Consider the following 20,889-nt stretch of genomic DNA (forward strand, 5'->3'; position numbering starts at 1 on the left):
ATTTTGCTGAAAGCTTTTGTTGGAAGTGTGATTCATGACTGCATAATTTAACACAGGTGGGTACAAACAGATGATGTGGGTTAAAATGCAAGCCTACAAGCAGCAGAAAACCTGTTGCCTCTCCATATGCCAAATTACCCTTTATATAGATCCTGAACACAGAAAATACAGGATATCCCTTCCTGCTTCCAAAATAACTGTACATTTGTTTTGTAGAATTGACATCAGAACATAAAATTTTCTGCCAACATCTTGATCATGATCATGGCTGATCTTTTAACTCAGTTCCACTGTTCCAACCTAACTCTATGTCACTTGATTCCCTTTATGTCAAAGAAAAGTCTATTGATCATGGTCTTGAATTGTCCTCTATAGTAAGCACTCACAGCCTTCCGGAGTAGAAGGATTTACAGCCTTCCATGTGAAGATGTTTCAGCTCTCCTCCTGTCTCATAGGATCAGCCAGCAATTCTGAGCCTTCCTATTCTGTGTTACCAGCCCAATTATCAATTGATTGTGGGATCTGAACAAGTTTCCTCTTTAACAGGGAACACCACAAGGAGCACTCTTATAAATATTTTCTACTCAAGCTGCTCAGGAATGTTCTAACAAAGCTTTGGGTCAGGTGGGATTTCAAATTGGGCTGACTGGTCCAGAGGCAGGGACATTGCCACTGCACTTTGCAGCACCTTTTGAAGTTTATTATACACTGTGACAGAGTGTGGTGGGGTATACCTTTGCCCCTTGGTTTCTGATTTCCCCTAACTATGAGTGGAATTTACTCTCCCTGACTCCGGAACAGGCAATGTGGCCAGAGAATCAGGTCAGGAAAGAGGGCAGTAGATAGAGTGTCTGTTTCCTCCTGACTCCGCATGTGGGGCAAGCTCATTCCATACATGCACCACCCTCTGCGAGAAGAAGTTGCCTCTTAGAGATCCTTTTGAAATCTTTCCTCTCTTGTCCGTGGTCTACCAATGGTAATGGTGGTGAAAAGTTTTGTCTCAGAGGGTCAGTGTAGACTTGTTGGGTCAAATGGCCTGTTGGCACACTGTTGGAATTCTATGATTTATTCTATAATAATCCCTGTGCAAGTAACAATGGACACAGGTTCCAGATAAAAGAGTGAAGAAAATCATCACAAATCATTCTAAGTCAATCTCAATCTATGGAGGAGAATCCATCCTTTCAAACCCCCATACTTACTCATCACAATGGAGCCAGTTTTTAACCCTCTAGGGTGAAAGGTTTCAGCTGAGGTGACAGCATTTTATCATATGCCAGAGTTTGCTTTGTCATCTAAATGTCAAGATTTGAGTCCCTAACTTGCCAATCTAGTTTGTTCTTGTCATTTTCAAAATAATTTACTACACTTCCAATTCCATTTGGCTTTCTGAAATGCCTGGCAGGGTACTCAAGAAACAATTGCATCGACTCTTTCTCAGCAAGTGAGTCGGATTGTAATTCTGGTCTGTCTGGGGCAAAAAACAGGAAATAAAATGAAGAATGGTTTTTGCCACTTTCAATTAAAATCTTACAAATTAACTTTCCTTGAGGATAAATTTCTCTCCTTTTGAAATTGTTATTTTGCCTGACAACAGGCAAGCTGGCATTTAATACATCAACACATTTACTGCTGCGTTGCTTATATATCTTGACATACATGGTTGGCTTTTCACTGTTGCATTAATTTAGCAGAGAGCAGGAGGAGAGCATGGAATGCATAAACCAAGGGAGACAAGGGATTGTGGTTAGGGATATATTAATAAAAGCAAGCCATAAAGTCTCGCAAGCCTGCTTGATTAAATCCTTGGTAATCTGTACCTAAACTTCATTCATCACTGTTCATTCAAACTCCCTCGATATCCCTTAGCCAAAAAAAAATCTATAAAGCTGAGTTTTAAATTTGTGCATGTGATGGTTAATGCTGGAAGTACGCATCAAATCAATTCACATCTGAAAAGAAAGTTAGTGAATGTTCAGGACACCCTTCATCAGAAATTAGCTATACAATTGCTCTCTTGGGGGATATTTGTATACAGACTCTAGAGCAGTACTGCATTCAGTTAGATTGACTCTTAACTGCCTTCGAAAATATCCTAGCGAGCCTCTCAGTTGTATCAAACTGTTACAGAAAATAACAAAGAATAAAACCAGATGGATCACTCAGCATCAACCCTTGCACTAGAAATGATAACACAGCTAGCCCTGCAAAGCCCTCTTTGGATGGGTCTTTGAGGCAAAATTGGGAGAGCTTTCACACAGATGTGTCAAACCACAATCGGACATAGTTAAACTCCTTTGCTATCCTGAGTTTCTCTCCAGGTCCCTTCCATCCTGACTTGGAAATATATCACAATTCTTTCAATGTCGCAGGATCAAAGTCCTGGAACTCCCTCCTTATCTGCCCTCTAGGTGTTCCTACACTACATGGACTGCAGGGGATTAAGAAGGTGATTCACTATCATCTTCTCAAGGTTAATTAGGGATGGACAATGAGTACTGGCTGAGCCAGCAATACCCACATTCCATGAAGGAAAACATTGAGAACATAAGAATGGAGAGTAGGAATAGACTATTCAGATCCTCAATCCTCCTCTACCAAATGATACGATTATGGCTATTCATATTAAAATAAAAACCATGCCATTGTTCTCTGGGAACAATGGCATTTTTTATCCAAGGTAACAGAAGGTATGATCCAATTACGTCTCAATTACATAGTTCAACCATGCTACTGACACAACTTTACAAATTATACACTCAATAGTGGTCACACTTCAAAAGTCGTTCATTGACTGTCAGGTGCTTTAAAGTATTCTTTCTGGATAGCTTACGGCGGCACAGTGGCTCAGTGGTTAGCACTGCTGCCTCTCAGTGCCAGAGACCGGGTTTGATCCCACTCTCGGGTGAGTGTCTGTGTGGACTTTGTACGTTCTCCCCATGTCTGTGTGAGTATCCTCCGGGAGTTCCTGTTTCTTCCCACAGTCCAAAGAGATGCTAGGATGAGTAGTGCTGGAAAAGCACAGCAGTTCAGGAGCATCCGAGGAGCAGTAAAACCAATGCTTGGGGCAAAAGCCCTTCATCAGGCTGTATTCCTGATGAAGGACCTTCACCCGAAAATGTCGCTTTTACTGCTCCTCAGATGCTGCCTGAACTGCTGTGCTTTTCCAGCACCACTAATCCAGAATCTGGTTTCCAGCATCTGCAGTCATTGTTTTTATCCAAAGGTATGCTAGTTAGGTAGATTGGCCATGCTAACTTGATGAGCCAAGTAGCCTGCTTCCACACTGTAGGGATTCTATATTTTCCAGTCATGAAATGTGCCTTATAGATCTGAGTACTTTCCCTTTCATTACATTGTGCAGTACCAGTAAACACACCAGGAGGAAATGCTTCTGCAAGTGGGCTCTTTTTACTTGAGCAAAAGCAACAGATTATTGATCTTAACGTGTAGCTCTAACAACAGTTATTCTTGTACCATCCATAGAAATAATAAGAACTGCATTAACCACAGCAAGCTGCCCACTTTCTGCTGGGTAAGACAGAACTGGGACCTTCTTGACCATGTCAGAATCTACAAGAATGGTGCTGATCTCATCACAATAGGCACAAGAGGAGGCTAATGTCACATCCAACACCTTTTCAAGAGCAAGTTGGACAGTAAAGATGGATAATAAACATAGCCTTCGCCAATCGGGTCCGTGGCTAAAGATTAAATAAAGCAGCAGCCCTATTGAAAAGATAAAAGGGTGGATCTTACCACAGAATGGGGCAACTACTCAGTTAAGTTGAACTTCATACCCAGTGTCAGCATTCAGTGATTCTAACCAGTGATAGGGCCTCATTTAAATCTTGCCAGTCTACTTTCCATTCCGGCAGAGCAATTGCCTGGAGTTGGTGATCAGGCTATTCTTCACATCACTACCCACCCAATACCACCATCTCCCCGAACCCCCACCCACCCCCAAACAACTCCTACTGAACTCGCCCATCTGCTTTGCAGATAGATGGCGAGGATGGAATTTCAAGAGTGATTCCAAAAACAAGGACAGTGCTGATCCTTCTTGTTCATCAGAGGAATGATTTTTCCTTCTCTTGTTCCTTTCTGGCAGATTATTGTATCGCCTGGTGAGAAAACTTTCCTTTCTCAAAACTATGTTAAAGTGCAATTGAATTTCCTGTTTGTATTATAGGATCTTGGTATACCTGGATTCCTGGGGTGTCTTTACATCTGTGTTTCAGTGTCCTACAGAACCCAGTAGGTTAGGAGTGCAGGGGGTTTTACCCCATTCCGTTTCTTTCCATCAGACACCTCCTCTAACACCTAACATCTGACAGTAGCTTCCACCATCACTGATACACAGTGACAAGAATGTGTACCATCTCCAAGATGCACCACAACAAACATAGAAACATGACATCGAGGAGGAGAAGTAGCCATTCAGCCCCTCAAGTGCGCTCTACCATTTACTGTGATTATGGCTGATCTCCAACTCAATACCACATTCCTGCTTTCTCCTTGATGCATTTAAAATTAAAAAGAACATTCACCTTTTTCTTGAATATATTCACTCATTTAGTCTCCATGTTACTCTGTGGTAGAGAATTCCAAAAATTCACTTTCCTTTTGAGGGAAGAAATATCTCCTCATCTCAGTCCTAAACGGTCTACTCCATATTCTGAAAATATGACTCCCCAGTCAAGGAAAACATTTTCCCTGCATCTAGTTTGTCCAGCCCTATTTATACCTTTCAATCAGATACCTTCTCATCCTTTTAAGCCCTACTGAATGAAGACCTATTTGAATCAATTTCTCCTTACAGAACTGACTTGCCATCCCCACTATCAGCCGAGTGACCTCCACTGCACTCCCTCTTTGGCAAATGTGTTTTTTCTTAGATAGGGGCATTAAACTGCTTTCAATATGATGGTGAGATGCTGCTGTTGGACTGGGATGGACAAAGTCAGAGTCACACGACACCAAGTTATAGCCCAACAGGTTTATTTGAAATCATAAGCTTTCAGCACGCTACTTCTTCATCAGGTGAAGGAGCAGTGCCCTGAAAACGTCTGATTTAAAATAAACCTGTTGGACTATAAGTTGGTGGCATGTGACTTCTGACTTTGCAATATTCCAGGTATGGTTTCAACAAGGCTCTCCATTACTGCAGTAAGGCATCCTAAATTCTCAACTCAAATCCTACACTGCTTGTCTATCTAATTGCATTTCTCATTGTTTACTGCTCCTGTATGTCTCTTTTCATTAGATGGTGTGCAAGAGCAACTTTTGAACCTTCACAGTTCCTAATATATCACTATTTAAATAATACGCTTCCTTTCTGTTTTTCACAAGTGTATAGCTTGACACTGAGCCATAATGTACTCCATCTGCTGTGTATTTGCCCACACACTTAATTTGTCTTAATCATCAGTCTCCTTGCATTTCCCAATAACTCATAAACCCATGCAGTGTTATGCCTTCATCAATTTTGGAAATATTGCTTTTGGTTCACTCATTCAGGACATTTATATATATTATGTATAGTTGTGGCCCAAATGCTGATCCTTCCAATACCCCAATGCCTACCACTCAGAAAAAGACTAATATACTTCCAATCTCTTTTGCCTGTCTGTTAACTAATTCTCAATCTATGTTAATAAATTACTTTCAATCCTATGTGCATTCATTTTGCCCACTAGCTTCTTATGAGGGACCTTATAAAAGGTCTTCTGAAAATCCAAACACACCAGGCCCACTGGTTCCCCATTATCTATTCTACTAGTTACATCTTCAAAAAAGCCATGATTTGCCTTTCATAAATCCATGCTGGTTTTGACCAATTCTATTAATAATTTCCAAGGCTAATATTATCATTTATAATAGACTCTGGCATTTTCCCTGCTCCTGAGGTTATGCTAAATAGCTTATAATTCTCTGTTTTGCTGTCCCTCACTTTTCAAATAGCAGTGTTACATTTTCTACCCTCCAATCTGTAGGAATTGCTCCAGAGTCTGTAGAAGTTTGGAAGATAACCACCAATGTATGCAAAATAAATCAAAGAACCGCAATCCTGGAAATCTGAAAAAGAAAACAGAAATTGCTGGAACAATTTCTGACAGTATCTGTGGAGAGAAATCAGAGTAAACGTTTCCAGTGACCGTTCTTCAGAACCCATGTATCTAATATTTTCAACGCCACTTCCTTCAGTACTCTAGAATATAGATTATTTGGCCATTGTGATTTGTCAGCCTTCGATCCCATTAATATTCCTGGTACAATTTACTAAGCAAGACTAATTCCCTTCAATTCCTCCCTCTCACTCCATCCTTGGCTCCCTAACATTGTTGGGAGTTTGCAAATACATAAACATATGAACAAGGAGCAAGAGTAGGCCCCCTTTGAGTCTGGTAAGGTAAAAACAATGACTGCAGATGCTGGAAAGCAAATACTGGATTAGTGGTGCTGGAAGAGCACAGCAGTTCAGGCAGCATCCAATGAGCAGCGAAATCGATGTTTCGGGCAAAAGCCCTTCATCAGGAATAAAGGCAGTGAGCCTGAAGCATGGAGAGATAACCTAGAGGAGGGTGGGGGTGGGGAGAGAGTAGCATAGAGTACAGTGGGTGAGTGGGGGAGGAGATGAAGGTGATAGGTCAAGGAGGAGAGGGTGGAGTGGATAGGTGGAAAAGGAGATAGGCAGGTTCGACAAGTCTGGACCAGTCAAGGAGAGTGTTCTGAGCTGGAAGTTTGAAACTAGGATGAGGTGGGGGAAGGGGAAATGAGGAAGCTGTTGAAGTCCACATTGATGCCCTGGGGTTGAAGTGTTCCGAGGCAGAAGATGAGGCGTTCTTCCTCCAGGCGTCTGGTGGTGAGGGAGCGGCGGTGAAGGAGGCCCAGGACCTCCATGTCCTCGGCAGAGTGGGAGGGGGAGTTGAAATGTTGGGCCACGGGGCGGTTTGGTTGATTGGTGCGGGTGTCTCGGAGATGTTCCCTAAAGTGCTCTGCTAAGAGGCGCCCAGTCTCCCCAATGTAGAGGAGATCACATCGGGAGCAACGGATACAATAAATGATATTAGTGGATGTGCAGGTAAAACTTTGATGGATGTGGAAGGCTCCTTTAGGGCCTTGGATAGAGGTGAGGGAGGAGGTGTGGGCACAGGTTTTATAGTTCCTGCGGTGGCAGGGGAAAGTGCCAGAATGGGAGGGTGGGTCGTAGGGAGGTGTGGACCTGACCAGGTAGTCGTGGAGGGAACGGTCTTTGTGGAAGGCGGAAAGGGGTGGGGAGGGAAATATATCCCTGGTAGTGGGGTCTGTTTGGAGGTGGCGGAAATGTCGGCGGATGATTTGGTTTATGCGAAGGTTTGTAGGGTGGAAGTTGAGCAACAGGGGCGTTCTGTCCTTGTTACGGTTGGAGGGGTGGGGTCTGAGGGCGGAGGTGCGGGATGTAGACGAGATGCGTTGGAGGGCATCTTTAACCACGTGGAAAGGGAAATTGCGGTCTCTAAAGAAGGAGGCCATCTGGTGTGTTCTCTGGTGGAACTGGTCCTCCTGGGAGCAGATCCGGCGGAGGCGGAGGAATTGGGCATATGGGATGGCATTTTTGCAAGAGGTAGGGTGGGAAGAGGTGTAACCCAGGTAGCTGTGGGAGTCGGTGGGTTTGTAAAAAATGTCAGTGTCAAGTCGGTCGTCACTAATGGAGATGGAGAGGTCCAGGAAGGGGAGCGAAGTGTCAGAGATGGCCCAGGTAAATTTAAGGTCAGGATGGAATGTGTTGGTGAAGTTGATGAATTGCTCAACCTCCTCGCGGGAGCACGAGGTGGCGCCAATGCAGTCATCAATGTGGAGGAAGAGGTGGGGAGTGGTGCCGGTGTAATTACGGAAGATCACCTGCTCTACATAGTCAACAAAGAGACAGGCATCGCTGGGGCCCATACGTGTGCCCATGGCTACGCCTTTGGTTTGGAGGAAGTGGGAGGATTCAAAGGTGAAATTGTTAAGGGTGAGGACCAGTTCGGCCAAATGAATGAGTGTGTCAGTGGAAGGGTACTGTTGGGGACGTCTGGAGAGGAAAGAACGCAGGGTTTGGAGGCCCTGGTCATGGCGGATGGAGGTGTAGAGGGATTGGATATCCATGGTGAAGATGAGGCGTTGGGGGCCGGGGAAACGGAAGTCTTGGAGGAGGTGGAGGGCGATCATGGATGATCTGATTTTAACTTCAAACTGTATATTCTTGAATATCCTCAATAATTTTGCATCCCCTGGCTAATGAGTAAGCTATCCACCTTTACCATAAAAATATTTAATGAGCTGTTTAAAACAGAACAATTCTTCTTCATTCATTTACTATTACTGAGAACAAGCCACTTATTGATATAATTGAATCACAGGGAAAGCACATGTTTTAAGAAAAAAATGACAATATCACAGAAAAGTGACTGACACTAGCATATATCGTGATAGGGTTTCCCTGGAATTCATATTATTCCTGATTTCTTACACCTTACTCTCTTCTTCAAACCTAACATCACTTTCGATAGAAGGGTTTAGCATTGGTTAGCTGCACCTCTGACAACAAGGTAACTCAGCCAGCCAACTTCATTGCTTAGTTTAGAAAATGAGGGAAATTTAAGGAAAGATGGGGCATCAGTGATCTATTCCAGTATTAACAATTTGTAAGTCTGAGGAAGGGTCACTGAACCCAAAATTTTAACTCTGCAACCTCTCCATAGATGTTGCCAGACTTGCTGAGTTTCTCCAGCAACTTCTGATTTTGTTTCAGATTTCCAGCATCCGTAGTTCTGTGGTTTGTTTGCAAGAAGATGTCATTGGGAATTTTTGGTCATGGATATAAAGTACATCAACAGAAAATTCCACAAGGTACAATTACACAAGACAGCACTATCACTATTGGAACAAATTGGCCAATTTCATTGACAGTCCAAACACAAGCATAAGCATCCATTCCTTCCACACTGGTGCAGTGCGAATTCAATATGCATCAACTCCAAGAATCACTGCAGAAAGTCATCAAAGCTTCTTTGACAGTTTCACAAGCCCACATGTCTCCATCCAAGGCAATGGGCAACAAGTGACTGGGAAAGCCATCAGCTCAGCATTTCCCTCCTTCAACTTGACTTCCATATCTGTAACTCTTCCTTCATTATGACTGGACCAACAATCCTGAAACTCCCTATCCAATCCGACTGTGGTAGTAACTCCACTGGATAAATTGCCACAGTTCAAGCAGGCTTACTGTCACCTTCTCAAGAAGAACTAGCCAGTAACATTTGTACCCCATTAATGTTTGGATAAAGCTCAGCAAAATTTATGCTACAAAGCATACTTGATAAATTTAAATCAGAAGTGCATCTGAGCTATATAGATGCTGAGGCCAGGAGAATCTACACAATTTAGCCCTTAACAGGTTATTCTGAGAAGTGACCTCGATGCTTGGATTCCTCATAAAAATTCTCAAGGCTGAGTCTGTATCAGCAGCTCAGATGAAACATGGTATAGCCTCAGATTTCATTGATGTTGCAAAAGATCAGAAAAGATAGTAAGTCAACAGAATCTGAATTATTAGGAGTTTGCCTGTGTATGCGATTTGTGAAACTGCTCCAGACATTCTGATAATAAGTTGGGGGGTTGTGATGGGGGAATGTAATGAAAGATTTAGATTATCAAGGCTAAAGAACTTTCTGACAATAAAGTTGAACATGAATGAATTGACTTCTTGCGCATTTGAGCCACAGTTGAGACTATTTGAATCATTTTGTAGTTTGTGAGGTGGGAAAATAAAACTCAATTCCTCAACATTAGTTGAAGTGCTTTTGAATTCTGTCATGCGTATTGATCGAAGCAAGAGTGAAAAGGTTTCCGTTAGGTACAAGATTTACTGAAATACAATTTAATATCGGGAAAAAACAAAACATGTTAGTACAACAGATGCAGCATAAAGATATCCCTTCTATACAAGGAATTGCTTTCTCAACTATACCAAACTGACAGAGTAAGATAAATGTCTACATAATCAAAGCTCACCAAATCATTACCTGTGCTGATTAGATGAACTTAATTTCAGCAGGTTTTATCCCCTTCCTGTTATCTTGTAATCTATGTATTAGTTGTCCAGAAAATAGACTAATTAAATGGGCTAAGACAATGTGAAGCATTCATTCCAAGCAGATTGTTTAGTTACCACAATAATACAATTTTAATGCTTGACCAATAAACTTGAAATTGTGTAGGTGAGTTTTTTTTCCATTCATTCATTCATGGATAGGGGTATCGTTGGCTAAGCCAGAATTTATTTCTCTTCACTCATTGCCCTTGAGAAGGTGTTGGCGAGCTGCCTTCTTGAACCGCTGCAGTCCCTGTCCTATTGACTCGCATTAACTTTAGGGAGGGAATTCCAGGATTTTGACTCTGGGACACTGAAGTATTGATGATATGATTCCAAGTCAGGATGCTGAGGGGCTTGGAGGGGAACTTGCTCGTGCTGGTGTTCTCTTGTATCTGCTGCCCTTCTAGATGGAAGTGGTCGTGGTTTTGGAAGGGGCTTTCTGAGAATCCTTGATGAATTTCTGCACTGCATCTTGTAGAAAGAACAATTTGCTGCTATTAAGCATCAGTGACGGAGGGAGTGGATGCTTGTGGATGTAGTGCCAATCAAGCGAGCTGCTTTGTCCTGGATGGTGTCAAGTTTCTTGAGTATTGTTGGAGCTGTAGTCATCTATGCAAGTGGGGAGTATTCCATCACACTCCTGACTTGTGCTTTGTAGATGGTGGATAGGCTTTGGGTAGTCAGGAGGTGAATTACTCGCCATAGTAGCCTCTGTCCTGCTCTGGTAGCCACTGTGTTTATGTGGTGAGTCCAGTTGAGTTTATGGTCAATGATAACCTACAAGATGTTAATAATGGGGGATTCAGTGATGGTAACTGGCCCAGGTGGGACACAAACTGGATGTCACTGAGTAGTGATTGCTGAGCAGGTGCTGCTTGATTGCACTGTTGGTGACACCTTCCATCACCTTACAGAACTTGGTTTAACTAATTTTACTGACCCAAGAAAGCTGAATGTTCATTGGACCAAAAATGAGATAATCACCATTCCCCTCCAAGTCCCACACAATCGATTTGTTCCATGTCACTGAAATAAAATCCAAGGATTCCCTGTTTAATAGCGTTGTGGGTCCACATTCATCAGAGGCAGAGAGAGAAATTATGGCTCCAAAGTTTACTCCTGGCATAGACCTCCTACTCCTCCTCTAACCTGAGCACTTGAGCTCACCAGGTTATTGGGTGTGATGTATCCCACCAACCTCCCACCCCCCCAACCCTCCCCCATGTTTCACACCATATTGATTGTGGCAGTTCAAGATGTAGCTCACCACCACGCTCTCAAAAGCAATGAGGGACAGGCAGTACACTTACTGCATTAACCAGGTTTGAAAAACAAAGACGCTTTTTCAAGTAATTTGAATACTTTCATTTGTGGTACCCAAATGTTCCTTCAGGCTCCATAAGGGGAATATAACAATCCACTGGCTGAAGTCTATCCTTTTCCAATCTACTGCTGCACCAGAGCCACTCTTGTACCCCATGCTCAATGCTCAGTGCCCATTATTAGGCTGGCAGGTAGCCTCTGAGTGACCTAGGCGAAAGTGAGGACTGCAGATGCTGCAGGTCAGAGACAAGATTAGAGTGGTGCTGGAAAAGCACAGCAGGAATGATGAAGGGAATTTGCCCGAAATGTCAATTTTCCTGCTCCTTGGATGCTGCCTGACCTGCTGTGTTTTTCCAGCACCACTTTAATCATGCCTCTGAGTGACCTGTCAGCCATTTAAGCCAGGATTTACTCCTGTTAAAACTAGGCAGACCTCCAAAAGCTGTTGCTGGATGGGCCATCGCTCTCCTGTCTGTGACTTATAGCTGTATTGACTGGGGGTCTCACACAGCTAAGAATGACATGTTTGTTGTTCCTGGTACTGCACTCACTGGTGGTGATTATATAAGATCAGTATTTGGTAATGTGTAATTGGGTATCAGTAGTTTGGGTGAACATACAGTAAAATCAAGTAGAATTGACTCACAGAGGGATCCAACCACAAACTTGATTGAGGTGGAGCCTTGAGATAACTGAGGAAGCTGCTGTGTAGCCTGATTTGCTGACAAATGACAAAAAAAAATCCAATGAAAACACAGTGATGCAGTAAACGTGTGAAAAAGTCTTCACTTTCAATTTGTTCACACCTTGCAATGGCACGATGTTTTGTTTTTTTCAATTACAACTGGAATCAGTGCCCATCACTTTCTCATACACAGTGTTCTACATGAACTTGCACAACACTCTGAGTGAAATCATTTTCCTCACCGACTTCTCAGTCTTTATCCAATGATTTTGAATGCATGACCTTATTGACCCACTCAACAGAGAATTTTTTTTCCAGTTATTTACTCAATGAAAACCTACCACTATCTTTATTTGATTACATCATTTCAAAGGAGAACAGTCCAACTTTTTCACCCTCAACTCATAACCCAAGTCCCAGAACCCTGGCAAGATTCCAGTATAGTGTAAGGGTAATGTCACTGGACTAGAAATCTAGGAACATAGGTTAAATGTTAAGCCATATGACCATAAGAAATAGAAACAGGAGTGGACCTTTTTTGGCTCCTTAAGCCTGCTATGTCTTTTCGTAAGATCATGGTTGATCTGACATTCCTCAATGCTATGTTGTAAGGTTTCGAACATGGATTCAAATCCCACTCTGAAAGTGGATGGAATTTAAATTCAGTTCTTAAATTGGAAAATAAAAGCTACTCTCATTAATTGTGACCTTTAATTGATTGTCATGAAAACACACCTGATGCACTAATATCCTTCAGGTCTTTCTTACGTGTAACTCAAGACCCACAGCAATATAGCTCACTATTAACCTTTCTCAAAACACAATTTCTTCATCTCTAGTAACATACCAGCAAACCTTCTCTCCAATCTTTCCAATGTTTTTACATCTTTCCTAAATTGTAGAACCCATATCTGTCCACAATAGTCCAGCAGAGGTCCAAATAAAAATTTTAAAACATTTCAGCATAATTGCTATGGTTTAATTCCTTGTTTTCTTTTAACTATCTTTGCTACTTTCCTTGCGATCTTTAGGGTGGTGTGTATATGGGTAGCAGGGTCTCTCTGCTCATTCTTTCAAATTATTTCTGTGTTTATAGTGCACTGAATCTCTGTATTAATTTCAAGGCAGAGATTTTAGGGAGCTAGGAAGGACACTCGTAACCACTTCAAAGGTAGTAATCTCTGGTTTATTTCCAGTGGATGCACTTGTGAGCATAGAAATAGAAGCACAGAGCAGATGAATATGTGGCTGGAGACTCTGCACCTCAACAAAGCGGGGTCTAATATCCCATTGTTATTTAGGCAGTTTACTTGTGCTTTTAAAGATGGTTTAAATTAGCATTTTAGGGGAACATGAACAAGCATGTGGCACTAGAAATGTGTAACAAGAAAGACAAATGTTTGGGAGAAATAGACAGTAATGGACTAATAAATGTAATGTTTAAGGTGGGTTCAGAATGCAAAATGCAAAATTATTTTTATGTTTTCAAAAAGTGAGGACTGAAATGAGGAAAAGTGACTTTAAAAAAATTTAATGATTTACCAGGATGGCTGCATAACTTCAAAGTAAAGATTTTGACATGTATTGTGATCTTTGTTTTAGTGTGGCTAAGGGACTCTACAATGCGAAGACAATCAGGAGCCAAGATGAAGTTGCTTGGTACTCAACAAACTGAGCAGGTTTGAACTACAAACAAGTTACAGAGACAGAGAGAGAGAGAGAGAGAGAGAGAGAGTCAGAAGGTGCATTGTTGTTCTCCCCAACAGAAACAGCCTGTTCTCTGTAGTAAAATAAACTCAGTTTAACCTTGGAGAAAACCAGTTACCATTCCTGCAGCAGTTGCTGTAAGCAACATTGGATTTAACAAATCGGAGATATTTTCCAACTAAATCAGTCAATCCATATCTTTACAAACCAGCAGAAAATTCCAGAGAATGACAACTGAATACCAAAGTCCTGGCTAACTGAAGTAGGAACAGTTCAACATTGGAATCAGGATGGCACGGTGGCTCAGTGGTTAACACCATCTCACAGCGCCCGGGAACTGGGTTCGATTCCAGCCTCGGGTGACTGTCTGTGTGGAGGTTGCACATGCTCCCCGTGTCTTTGGGGTTCCCCTGGGTGCTCTGGTTTCCTCCCACAATCTAAAGATGTGCAGGTTAGGTGAATTGGCCTGCTAAATTGCCCATAGTGTTCAGAGATGTGTAAGTTAGGTGAATTAGTTAGGGGTAGGGGAATTGGTCTGGGTAGGATAATCTTCGGAGCATTGGTGTGGACTTGTTGGGCCCAATGCCCTGCTTCCACACTGCAGGGATTCTATGATTTCTATGAAACCAAAGACTTTCCAGTTTGATTTGTTTACCTCCAATAATGTATTTTCCCTATTTGTTTGTCTGTCTATATGTGTGTGAAGCAAGTTCATCAAGGTTTTAATTATTAGTGTTAATTGCCAATGGTTTATATCTGCTTCCATCACCAGATCTCAGAATTATATTGTGTTCAAAAGCTTATCAATGGTGAAACCTTAATTACGCCACCAACTGGCTTTGGAGTTGACCGAAGTTGTCGTTATTGTAGTACACCCACCAGAAACATGATGGCTCAGAGCAAGGAGCTCTAATGTTAGCATTTTTCATTTAACCTCATCCTGCTTATCTAAGGAGATTAAAATCAAGCCATCCCAGTTCCATGCTCCTGGGCTGGTCCATAAGAATATATAATTTGTTTATTTGGAATAACTGAATTTTTAAAACCCTGTTTATTAAAATGATGATAGGCCACTTGGACATTCTTAGAAAACCTTTGATAGATGAGGCATTTTTTACTACATCATCAACTAATAACATTCCTGGCAAGTGGAAACCTGGTCAATCTTGCAAGTAATCTTGAACATCAATGAGAGATAAATGGAAGCTTAGTCTCCATTGAGATGAAATGCACTGAATCATTACTTGCACTGATTTCATAGGTGTTGAATAAATATATAATCCATTTTGGCTATCCTGGATCTATATATCACTGGTTTAAAAGAAAGACTGTTTAATTAAGCTACAATCAGCATCTATCGAGGTATTGTACGTGACAAAGGCACATATTACCTAGTCAACCCTGCAATGTTCTTCACATATCTGTGGATCTGTGGCAGGTGATAGTGGGATATCTTCTTGAACTTGGATCTAGGTACACCCACAGTGCTCTTAGAAAGGAGCTTCCGTGATTTTGACCCCAGCAAAAACTAAAGAACAGTAATATGTATCTAAGGTGGTGTATGGCTTATCGGGGAACTTACAGGTGGTGTTCCCATGCATCTGCTGCCAATATTCACAGGAGGCTGCCAATGAACTTTTGAAAAAGAACATCAAAGATTGTCACACAAAAGAAAAGAAATAAAGGTACATTAACAATTTGAAAAGGTCTGACATAAAACAGCAAAGAAAGATTCAACCTTTGTCGCAACAGTATCTTTGACAGACATTCATCTTAACTCTAAAATTTCTTACTTTGACAAACTCAGGAGACATGTCCTTGCTATGAATTTCTGCACATTCACCACATACGGTATCTTCCTGAGATACACAGACAGGCTAACACAATGACCTTTCTCACTGAACTCTAAGAAAAAGAACAATACTTTTTCCACCTACTTTGATTACCTTAAGGCTAGTAAAGAGCACCTCTACTGGTAAGGCTCTTTCCTCCTGAACTGAACCTTCTTGTAGCCTTTCCATCTAGCACTCTCAACATTTTCAAACCTCTGAAGTGGGAAATGAACCTTCACCGGCTCATGGCTAGCATTGAAGTGACTGTGAAGGTGACTGCAGCCATATGCCAATTTCTTTAACTTGTCCCAGATAACTGTTGCATCAAAGAGGTTACCCAGGTTTAGCATTCTTTGTCACCTGAGGGAAGCACGCAGAGTATGTATTTGGCTTTACAGTGACTGCTGGCTTTGCCATTGCTGATTGACTGCACACCAATACTTAGATGTGTCACATCTCAGCCTTGGCAGTGGCTCTCTGAGCTGTAGCAACAATAGGCGCACTGGCAGAACGACGGTGATGAGATTGCAAGTACCGTCATCCACAGGAAGGCATGGGAGATTCATCCTCTATGCAGCCACATCCACTCCTATGGAGTGTAGCAGCATTCCCAGCTCTCTGTTGAATGACAGGTATCTGGACGGGTATAAACCCAGTTGGATCCACTGAGGTGCAATGGATTTGGCCATCATTTCCAAGTTGCAAACTATGTGTTCCAAACTCTTTACCCAGTGCAGCACCAAGCTGGCTCAACTTTACTTGATGATCAAAGTGGGTAGGCATACTGGCAGACTGTCCAACTTGCCAAAGATTTCACTTTGCATACAAATCAGCCTTTTCTGCAATCCACCATGTCAAAATGTTCATCTGAGTCTTCTGCATCAGAACCTGTATGTGACCTGAGGCTCTGGCAAGCTGGTGCCTATAATATAATTTTCTCTGCCCCCACCCCTGCTGCAGGTCAAACAAACCTGACAACTCACCCTGTGCAGATCCTGCTTTGAAGACAATCTCTAAAGTGTACGAAATGTCAGTGTCTGAGCTGATGCTTGCACGCGTGAATGTGAGTGATAGTTATTAGTCTTAACCTCTTTCTCCATGTCCTGCTCTTCCACCAGTGTCCAGGCAAGTCGCAGCTCTTGCTAGTCTGAAAGGAGGTAGTAACAAGGGTAATGACTGTTGTGCATGAGGGGTAAGTGAAGCAAAAGCAAAAGCTGATGTTCACAGAATCCTCAGCAGCTGGTAAATCAGAATTGCTGTTGGGATGACAGAGTGGTTAGAACATGAAAACAATGGATTTGGGATGAGGATGGTGTGATCTTTGATTGCTTCAGTTCACTGCCAGCCATGACCTCTGCAGCTGGCTCCTTCAATGAGGGCAACCATTGTCTCCTCAATTGGAAAAGGACATGCCACTGCTTTTTTTAGATTAGATTAGATTACTTACAACAAGTCCACACTGACCCTCGTAGAGCAACCCACCCAGACCTATTCCCCAACACTTACCCCTTCACCTAACATTATGGGCAATTTAGCATGGCCAATTCATCTAACCTGCACATTTTTGGACTGTGGGGGGAAACCGGAGCACCCGGAGGAAACCCATGTAGTTACAGGGAGAATATAACTGCACGGTGGCACAGTGGTTAGCACTGCTGCCTCACAGCGCCAGAGACCCGGGTTCAATTCCCGCCTCAGGCGACTGACTGTGTGGAGTTTGCACGTTCTCCCTGTGTCTGCGTGGGTTTCCTCCGGGTGCTCCGGTTTCCTCCCACACTCCAAAGATGTGCAGGTCAGGTGAATTGGCCATGCTAAATTGCCCGTAGTGTTAGGTAAGGGGTAGATGTAGATGTAGGGGTATGGGTGGGTTACGCTTTGGCCGGGCAGTGTGGACTTGTTGGGCCGAAGGGCCTGTTTCCACACTGTAAGTAATCTAATCTAATCTAATCTAATGTGCAAACTCCACACAGACAGTTGCCTGAGGCAGGAATTTAACCCGGGTCTTTGGCACTGCTTGCTTCATGCAATGTAGTTCTACTACTCCTGATTACATAAGAATATAAGAAATACTAGCAGGAGTAGGTATTCATGGCTGATCTTTTCATGGACCTATCTCCATTTACCCTTAATTCCTTTACTGTTCAAACATCTATCAATCTTTGCCTTAAAAACATTCAACAAGGTAGCCTCAACTACTTAACTAGGCAGGGAATTCCACAGATTCACAACCATTGGGTGAAGCAGTTCCTTCTCAACTCAGTTACTCTAGGAGAAAGTGAGGACTGCAGATGCTGGAGATCAGAGCTGAAAATATGTTGCTGGAAAAGCACAGCAGGTCAGGCAACATCCAAGGAGCAGGCGGATCGACGTTTCGGGCATGAGCCCTTCTTCAGGAAGGGCTGAAGGATTGGATCTAGTTCATCCAGCATTGATCACCGTGCTTATCCAGTTTCACTGCCTTGCAAAGGGTCTACCCCAACCCAAATGTGAGCAGATTACATATTTTCTCCTTCACCTCCTGCAGATCTCCACTTCAGCAGTAAAAAAAGCTCAAGAGCCCATTCTGCCATGTTGGGTTGCTGTTAAGCGACCCCAACCAGAAATTTCTTTTCTCCAATATGTGCCTAGATATTCTCAATGTCATGGAGATGATCATGAGAACTGTGCTTTCTAATAAAATAAAAACAGAAACTGCTCAGGAAATACTCAACAGTTCAACTATATCTGTGGTGAAAGGACAAGTTAATGTTTTGGTTCAGTGACCATTCAGGTAATCTGAATGAAAATTAACAAGATCTGAAACACTAACTCTCTTTCTCCATCCATCAATGTTGGTCGATCTATTGCATATTTTCACCACTTTCTGATCTTATTTTTCAGCATCCACCATATTTTGCTTTGGCATTTCAATTATCATTTTTTATTATTCTCAGGGAACAAAGCTTATTGAAACATAACCCACTCATGGCATTCAATGCATTCAATCACTCTACACACTTTCACAGAAAAAGCATCAGACTGCACAAATCAACCATCATTATATATACTTTTGCTTTACTACCCAATTAACAGTGGTTTAACAGTGCTAAATTTAAACAGAATTGCTCTTATTTTCCTTTTTTCTGTCTTTTTGATGCTAAAACCCATTTGTAAAACTCATACTAAACAAACATGGGGTGGGGGTGGGGGGACGGGGTGGGGGTTAATCTGAGTAACTGACCAAACATCATTAATGACTATTCCTTAGTTTAACAGAGAACAATCACAGCTCTTTAATACTTGAATTATCAATGGAATCCTTAAACTATTGCAGATTTCTGTAAGATTGCTGCTATGTTTGATTAGTAGATCATTCAGTCACTCCCAAACTCAAATGCCTTTTGCATTTGAGTATTTGAGCATTGTTCCAAACACTTTTCTTAAGGCAGTCAAGGAAATTATCACTTCATAATTCACACAAAGTAATCAGGACGGTCGGCTCATTGCTGCTTACCTGGTTGGGAGAGAAGAGGTGTGTAAGGAACTTTGGGCTCCAGTGCGGTCATAGGAGGAGGTAACAGAGGGTTTGCGAAGCTGCGCAGTGGATGAGTGGGTCGGACGCAGGCTGTAGGAATCGTTCTGCTTGGAGCTTCCTCACCTGAAGGATGCTCAGGTTGTGTCTGGCTTAACATGGCTGGCTGCTGAAGGTGCGATGTTTGTGCCTCTGTTATGGCTTTGAGAAAGGAAACAGCAGTTACATTGAGCTATATTCCATTATATCAAGTCTACAACACAGAAATGGGCCAATAGATCAATGCTGGCAATTATCTTCTACAAGGATCACGTCCAACAGCTTGTTATCTAATGTTACCATTATACCCTCCCATTCCTTTACAGCGACAGTAAATAAATATCCCTTTGGAACATTCCCAACTCTATCTCAAAATGATTCACTAACAACACCATCTTATATACCTCTCTGGACGATAAGGATTGCTACAATACCTTTGGAACTACCAAGAGATCAAATAAATGAGTGGCATGTGGCACCATGGGCCTGATTTTCCGAGAAGTGGCAATCACAGTCAGATTACCAATTTGTTCTGGCTTAACTTTGCTTAAAGGTCAAAGATGCTAGCCTATTACTGGATGTAGAGTTTTCAGGTAGGATAGAGAAGGGGATGGAAAAAATGGAGTATAGCTCAGTAGTGTTAATCACAGTGCAAAACCAGTAGGATCGTATTGTTGGGGACTTCAACTACCCAAATATCAACTTGGATACAAACAGTGTGAAAGGTAGACAGGGCAAAAAATTTGTGAAATCCATTCGAGGAATCTTTTTAGCCAGCATGTAAAATGAGAGAGATTGCAACTCTAATGTTAGGGCATGAAGCTGGACAGCTGGATGAAGGACCAGTGGGTGACCAATTTAGAGGTAGTGATCATAATATTTTGCAGCATCATGGAAAGAGACAAGCATAGAAAGGGAGCAAAGGTTCTAAAAGAGGGTGAACTTTATAATACTGGGAGACAATCTTCAAAACTAGACAACTCCCCCAGTGTGGAGTCCAAACTAGATGGCATAGGTTTAAGGTGAGAGGGGAAAGATATAAAAGGGACCTAAGCAGTAACTTTTTGATGCAGAGGGTGGTGCGTGTATGGAATGAGCTGCCAAAGGAAGTGGTGGAGGCTGGAATGGTATATAAATAGGAAGGGTTTCATGGGATATGGGTCAAATACTGGCAAATGGGACTCCACAACCACCTGATGAAGGAGCGGCGCTCCAAAAGCTAGTGCTTCCAATTAAACCTATTGGACTATAACCTGGTGTTGTGTGATTTTTAACTTTGTACATCCCAGTCCAACACCGACATCTCCAAATCATGACAGCTGAATGCAGCTTTGATGTAAAGGGCAGTCGCTGTCATTGCAATTTGTAGTATCAATGATTTCAAACTAAATGTGGGAGGCTTATTGGGAAATTTGCAGACAATATAAAAATTGAATGGGTCGTTGATTGTGAAGAGGTTGTTTGTCAACTGAAGGATGATATAGTACTCAAAAAGCACAGAAGATCAGGCAGCATCCGAGGAGCAGGAGAATCGATGTTTCAGACATAAGCCCTTCATCAGGAATGATTCCTAATGAAGGGCTTATGCCCGAAATGTCAATTCTCCTACTCCTCGGATGCTGCCTGACCTGTTGTGCTTTTCTAACACTACACTCTTGACTCTGAGCTCCAG

At 42.3% G+C, this 20,889-nt stretch overlaps 1 protein-coding gene across 2 annotated transcripts in view; it reads right to left on the reverse strand.

Moving 5' to 3' along the window:
* dcc (DCC netrin 1 receptor) overlaps window positions 1-20,889 on the reverse strand; it is a 1,336,447-nt gene that overhangs the window by 17,408 nt on the left and 1,298,150 nt on the right. For both annotated transcript variants that reach the window (XM_072574203.1, XM_072574193.1), the window contains exon 27: window positions 19,161-19,379. In XM_072574203.1, the coding sequence (XP_072430304.1) occupies window positions 19,161-19,379 (219 nt within the window). The remainder of the gene's footprint in view (window positions 1-19,160; window positions 19,380-20,889) is intronic.

Source organism: Chiloscyllium punctatum, chromosome 1, assembly GCF_047496795.1.
Source record: "Chiloscyllium punctatum isolate Juve2018m chromosome 1, sChiPun1.3, whole genome shotgun sequence".
Taxonomy (NCBI): Eukaryota; Metazoa; Chordata; class Chondrichthyes; order Orectolobiformes; family Hemiscylliidae; genus Chiloscyllium; species Chiloscyllium punctatum.